The sequence below is a fragment of the Palaemon carinicauda genome, chromosome 4 (genome assembly GCF_036898095.1).
Source record: "Palaemon carinicauda isolate YSFRI2023 chromosome 4, ASM3689809v2, whole genome shotgun sequence".
NCBI lineage: Eukaryota > Metazoa > Arthropoda > Malacostraca > Decapoda > Palaemonidae > Palaemon > Palaemon carinicauda.
In genome coordinates, this window is record NC_090728.1 from 174560493 (window position 1) to 174567992 (window position 7500).

The window sequence follows — 7500 nt, forward strand, 5'->3', positions numbered from 1 at the left end:
TATCTATATATCAAGAGTACTACAGAGTGAGAAGCATGAAGTGAATTTAAAACTATTTGCAGACGATACACAATTTTACTTCTCCATAAATGATATGGATGAAACTTTAAAACCAAATTCTTAGCGTTGTTAGGAAATGGATGACAATTAAGAAAATAAAATAAATGAAAAACAGACTTTATGGTAATTGGAAAGAAAAACAGTCAGTTCCTTAAATATTAGCAGTCATTATGCAGGTGGTGTCCAATAGAATACACATCAAGGACCTTAGCTAGAAACGAACGTAACTGGCCTCAAATTGAGAAGGAAATTCTTGCTGTGATTTTTGGTTTTGAGCGATTTGACCTAAATACTTTTGGGCTTCGTATTATTGTTCATAATGACCATAAGCCTCTTGTCTCAATTCTCGAAAAGCCATTAAATCAAGCTCCAATGCGTTTATAAATGTTGAACCGGTAAGACGTCGAATATCAGTAAAGTTCGTAGGTGTATTTCTTGACTGTAACCAATCTCTAAATGCCCAAAATAAACAATGTAATAAAAACTGTTGGTTATCATCTAAGATATATTGCGTTTATAAAAAAGTACCCAGACGAAAATTCTGTAAAGAAACTTGTGATAAACTGTGTTATTACCAGGATGGACTACTGCAAATCTATCTATTACAATTTACCAAAAGTGCAACTTAAGAAATTACAAAACATAATAAACAGAGGAGCAAGACTGATAAAAAGGTGTCCCACCTAGAGAAAGGATCACCCCTATACTAAACGATTTACACTGGCTGCCGATTAAAGCGAGAATTGAATTTAAATTATGTACAATAACCCACCAAGTTATCAGAACCGGGCGTCCAAAATACTTAAGAGAATTGCTACATATTGTAGCCAACAAATCGTGTCGACACGAGAATGGTTACAGATGGCTTCAAACTGTTGGAACCTAGATTTATGTCTACTTTAGGCTCCAGAGCCTTTAAATATACGGCCTCGAGACTATATAATAAGGTCCCACGAAACATTCGAATGATTGAAGACAATAAGGCTTTCAAGAGGAAATTGAAGACTTTCTTATTTCAACAATCATACAACAGTGACGATTTAACAGTAAATGAACAATACGCGATATGAAACGATAAATACTGTGAACCAAGGTCCTTTAATGGGAGCTTGCTGTGAACCAAGGTCCTTTGCTGTGAACGAACAAGGTAAAACGACAGTGGAGGCCCTGGTGAGAGTGGGGTTCCCCTGTTGTATGGGACCGGAAAAACAGCCATCAATGTAAGTAAAAGCGGAAAAAGCTCTTGTTAGCCGACACCCTTAGTAGGGTCTGTCCCAAACATGAACGTACGGACACACTAGTAAGGATGATAGATTCGCTGAAAAAATTATCCCGATTCACTTTTAAAGGAAGTAAGAGACGCCACCACAAACGACGAAGAGCTGCAAGAATTATTGTCTGTAATCAAGGAAGGATGGCCTGATCGCAAAGACAAAATTCCGGAAGTATTAAAGCCTTACTTCGATTTTAGAGATTCCAGGAGTTACCAAGACGGCATCATTCTAAAGGGAACTCGTATACCGATTCCTCGTAAACTGGGAAATTCAATCAAAACGAAACTTCATGCACCTCATCTTGGTTACGATAGCATGATGCGACGAGCAAGAGATGCAATATTTTGGCCAGGGAGGTCGAAAGAAATAAAGCAAATGGTCAATTCATGGGACATTTGCCAGCAGTATAAACCTCGAAACCAGAAAGAATCGTTGATGAATGTTCATGACTGAGGCAGACCCTGGAATAAAATGGAGTAGATTTGTTGGAGATTGCTGGAAGAAATTATTTAAGACATCGTTGATTAATTATTATTTCTTATTCACTGAAGTAGAGTTTCTAACGTCAACAACTTCAAACCATGTGATGGCGATAATCAAAATGAGTGCTAGATACGGTATTCCTACCCGGGTTGGGTATGATTGATCCAGTGACAATTGGTCCAATGACGATTTGGCCAATGCTGATTGGTCCAAAATCAACTGGTCCAAAGGGATTATTGGTCCAACACGATAATTAGTCCAATACCGACTCGTCCAAAGGAAAATTGTTCCAATGATGAAACAACCTCTCTAAAGTAAAGTTAACAATAGCTTTGTTATTGTTACTAACTTTTGTTATTTTTTCTAGCTTTTAGTAAGCGCTAGGATCCCTTACTATGGAGTCAACTGCCTGTAACACAGTGCTTTCCGAAAGAGGAAAGGAAAAGCTTTCCGTTAATGGATATTTGTATACTTTACATTAAAAAAGAACTAAGAAAACTACTGGAGAAGCTACATATTACTGGAGATGTGAAAGAAGAGGATGCAAAGGAACCGCAATCACGCACTTTGAAGATGACTGCCATTATCTGAAAAAGGAAAATGAACACACTTGTGGAGCTGCTGAGTCAAGTCGTACACATGTAGTGAAATGCCACAAAGCAATTAAGGAAAAAGCTAGTATCACCAGTGATAAACCTTGTCAAATTATTCAAGATGTCCTTAGTCAACTGGATTCATCTGTTGTGCCGTATGTTGGGTCAAAAGAAACTTTCAGCAAAATGATAAGAAGAGTACGCAAGGAAGGACCTCAAGAACCAAATGATTTACATGATATGTTCATTCCAGAAGAATACAGTAAAACTCTAGCTGGTGAGACATTTCTAGTTAAGGAATCTAGCATTGGAAATGATAAGATATTGTTATTCACCACCCATTCTAACGTAAAAAAAAACTAAAAAGACGCTAACTTTTTAAACAACTGTACAAGATTCATGCTCCGGTTGGACCGCAAGAAAGAAGTCGCATCCTACCTCTAGTTTATGTGTTAATGACACAAATAAACATTGAAAGCTATGTACAGGTTTTCCGCGATCTTCTCAACTATGCTGCTGAAAGTGATATCGTTCTCTCTCCGGAAATGATTATCACAGATTTTGAAATTGGAGTAATAAGTGCAATTAAAGATGAAATTCCTGGCAGTCAACAAAGAGGTTGTTTTTTTCATCTCTGTCAGAGTATTTACAGAAAAGTTATCTCTTCAGGTTTGAAAAATGAATACAGCACTAATGAAAACTTTTCCTTAAACATCAGGAAAATAGCAGCACTTGCTTTTTTACCTGCAAACGAAATTGAGGACGCCTGGTTGCAATTAAAACAAACTATTCCGGTTGAAGGTACGCCTGTAGTAAATTATTTCGACGAAAATTACGTTCGCGGAAAGGTTAGACGAATATTACGAGGCCAAGAAATGAGATATCCTCCGCTTTTCCCCCCTGCATTATGGTCAGTGTATGACAGAGTAGAAGGAAGTGTACCAAGAACACAAAATAAAGTAGAAGCGTGGCATAGACGTTTGGAAGTGTTAATAGGCTCAGCCCATGTTGGGATCTTTAAACTAATTAGAGAGTTAAGAAAAGAACAAAAGCATACTGAGGACGAAATGGAATGCATCGTTCGTGGAGAATTAAATCGCAAATTAAAGATAAAAGATGCTGAACGTGAACAAAGGCTTTTAACTGTGTTTTCTGAGAAAGATAATTATGAAACTTTAGATTTTTTACGGGCGATAGCTCATAACCTGAGGTTTTAAATTCTGACCTATCCAATAAATTAGATTTTATTCCTTTTTATTTTTAATCTTTAATTCATTATTACAGATTATATCTAAAATGTGAAACTTTTGATTTTGTGTTCTGAATATGTGCATAACTAAGTTTTTAATTTCTGACTTCTAAAATAAATTATTTGATTTCATTTCATTTTTATTCCTTAATTCCTGTATTACAATTTTCAGTATTAATATTTTAATATATAATATATTAATATTTGAACAATAATTCTGTTGGACCAATTAATATTTGACCAATAATCCAGTTGGACCAATTAATATTGGGCCAATAATCCCATTGGACCAATTGATTTTGGGTCAATAATCCCATTGGACCAATTGATTTTGGGCCAATAATCCCATTGGACCAATTGATTTTGGACCTATCGTCATTGGACCAATTGTCATTGGACCAATTGTCCGGGACCGTCCTACCCAATTAGTGTCCGATGGAGGACCACAATTCAGCTCGTTTCAGTTTACATTTTTTGTTAAAGAGTGGGGTATAGAGCACACGATATCTCCGGGACATCCTCAAGGAAATGAGAAGGCTGAAGCGGCAGTTAAAAGACACATGCAGATGAAAAAAACTCAGTATTTGGCGATACTAGAGTTGAGAAATACATCACGTCAAGACTAACCTCGGTCCAGTTCAGATGAGGGACACTCTCAGAGAACATAATAAGAAATATAATAAAATTGCAAGAAACATGACACCACCAAACGAGGCGCAACCTGTATATTATCAAAATCCAGACTAGAGGGATTGGGAAAAAGGGCTCATCAGCCATGCACAAAAAGCCAGTCCTATATAATTGAAGGAAAGGAAGGAGGAATTTATAAAAAAAAATTAAATTCATATCCGTCCAACTATAGAAAATTCATCGGTAATACCAAAAATCGAAGAAACTAGCAAATCGAGGAAAACCAACGTTAATGATGAACAAACAAGCTATCAGTAGAACTTTCAGTAAATGTTTTTATGTTGAACAGGCTGACAAAGGTCTTTTTTGGTCTATATATTAATTGTCCGTTTTAATGTTGTTAATGTTTTTTAGATAGTTTATTTTAATTTTCATTACTTCTGATATCGTTTATTTATTTCCTTATTTCCTTTCCTCACAGGGCTATTTTTCCCTGTTGGAGCCCTTGGCCTTATAATATCTTGCTTTTTCAACTAGGGTTATAGCTTGGCTAGAATTGATGATAATAATAATAATAATAATAATAATAATAATAATAATAAATATTTGCGACATATGCCTAAATTGCCAAAAAGATCAGGTCGTCTGCAAGAAGAGATGAATGGCGAATAATCTATTAGTTTTAAATTTTATTATTCTTTATTTTATGTTGTAACATTTTGTTTAGTTTTCTAATTTTTTGTTAAAACCCAAAGAAAGGGGGATGTTTATGGTAACTAATTGTTTAGTTCTTTGTGTAGATACTGATATCTAAAAACAACTAACTACTATACTGTAAACAACATCTATTGAAATATTACTCATATTTTTTTTTTTACTATATCTATAAAACTATAAATAAGTTAGTCAGTGTATATAGAGATCCTAAAGGAATGGTAATAAAGCACAGCAGGCAGTTTCTGCAGTTTTATATTTTTACCAAAAACTAAATCTACAAACAGTAACAACAATAAAATAGTATTTTCATATGTAACTATAAAAACTTAATTCAAAATAAAAGAGACATAAGTTGGAATAATGTGTCCAAGTGTACTCTCAAGAAAGAGAACTCTACCTAAAGACAGTGATAGACCATGGTACTGACATTATGGCACTACACAAGATTTGAGAACAATGGTTTGATTTTGGAGTGTCATCCTAGAAGAGTTGCTTACCATAGCTAAAAACTCCCGTCTACCCCTACCAAGAGGAAAGTAGCCACTGAACAATTACATTCCAGTAGTTAGCCCCTTGAGCTAAGAAGAATTGTTTGGTAATCTCAATGTTGTCAGGTGTATGAGGACAGAAGAGAATGTGGAAAGGCTAGGCCAAACTATTCGGTGTCTGTGTAAGCAAAGGAAAAGGAACCCGTGACCAGAGAGTGGGATCCAATGTATTACTGTCTGGCCATTCAAAGAACCCGATAACTCTGAAGCAGTACTACTCAGTAGTATATCAATGGGTGACTAGTGCCCTGACCAACCTACTACCCTCCCCTCCGTTTTCCGCATGACTACCATCATTCTGAAGGCTATGACTGATCGCCTAAGAGCCCCCGCCCGGACACGAGGTCCGGGCAATCTGTGCAAGCACGCATACTACCATCACACGAAAACGTCTCCAAGAGGGAAAAACAATCTATTTTGAAATTTATTGTAATTTCATATATTTCGGTGATTGATTATGTTGAAAACCCTCTCCGTTCCTTATATAGCTACTGTTGCTCATGTGAAAGTAAAAACTATCCCAGAAATGACCCACGGGCCTTGCGTGCACAGCACATCACGTACCACTTGCCAGAACAGAGCAGCTGCCAGGTAATGCTAATTTTGCAGGCGTAGCGAGACACGGCGGAGCAAAAACCATTAGATGGACGTAAAGTGAATCATAGATAATTATGATAATTTATTTTCAGCCACTTGAATAAAACATATACCTTTTTTTTTTTCAATTGGTTATCTTGTGTTTATTTTGGATTTCTGACCATTATTATAGCTGCAAATCCTTCGTTTTGGGCATTTCCCCACCCCAAAATTCCCAGTTTCCCACTGGGGTTTTCATAATTGTCTTTATACAAGGATGTCCAAAACCTCATAACAGGGTGGTTTGCCCCAATTATCATGGTCAAAACTGCATAAAACATAAGATAGCGAGTAGGAAAAATATATGGTTTATGTATTTGGCAAGAAATTAAGGAATCATATTCACCAAACAGACCTATATAAACTTGGGCGATACCAAAGAAAAATGGATAACTCGGTCCCGATATCGAGTAAAGTTCGCGATCTAGGCGCATATCTTGACTGTAACTTCTCTCTCAATACTCAAATAAATAGTGTAATAAAATCTGCTGGATATCTGAGAAACATTGCTTACATAAAGTAGTTGGACGAACACCCTGTAAAAAAAAAGATGTGATAAACTGGTATAACCGGGATTGACTTCTGCAATTCCATCTCCCACAATCTACCCAAGTGCACCTTAGGATATTACAAAACATAAAAATCGAGGGTCAAGACTGATAAAAGATGTCCCACACCTCGAGAAAGGATCACTTCTACACTAATTTAATTATGGCTGCCTATTAAAACTAGAATAGAGTTGAAAATTTGTGCAATAACTCATCAAGTTATCAGAACCGGACGTCCAATATATCTAAGAGAACTGCTACATATCGGACACACGAGAATGGTTACACAGGGTTGAAAATTATCATTGCCAAGATAAATGTCTAACGTTTATCGTACTAAACATCCGAAAGACCGAAGATATTGAGGCTTTCAAGAAGAAACGGAAGACTTTCTTGTTCTGAGAGAGCTTTGAAATGTGAATTTGACAATAAACAAACTCCGCACTGTGAAACGCCAAATACCTAAAAATGTATACGACAAACTTACTTTTGTTGGTCTGTAATGAGTAGGGCTAACTTGCGTAATAGGACCAGGAAAGCAGCCCTTCAAGCAAATAAATCGGCACAGTTCTTCATTCTTATGTAAATCTAAAGTTATTTGTATGTGGCTGAAATATGTTGACCTTTTATACATTGGTTTATTTCGATCCTTGTATACATTCACAGTCACTTACGACAAACTCCCTAAATGAAAAAAATATATATACATGATTGACTTATCATACTCACTTTTTATATCTATAGTTGTCCATTTTGTCATGG

General features: G+C 36.1%; 1 protein-coding gene across 8 annotated transcripts in view; it reads right to left on the bottom strand.

The window, feature by feature from the left end:
* LOC137640205 (peroxisomal sarcosine oxidase-like) overlaps positions 1–7500 on the bottom strand; it is a 131323-nt gene that overhangs the window by 57666 nt on the left and 66157 nt on the right. For 2 of the 8 annotated variants that reach the window (XM_068372742.1, XM_068372747.1), the window contains exon 1: positions 7468–7500. This exon is cut by the window's right edge. The exons of the other annotated variants lie outside the window; for them this stretch is intronic. In XM_068372742.1, the coding sequence (XP_068228843.1) occupies positions 7468–7498 (31 nt within the window). In that variant the 5' untranslated portion in view covers positions 7499–7500. The remainder of the gene's footprint in view (positions 1–7467) is intronic. 8 annotated transcript variants of the gene reach the window in all.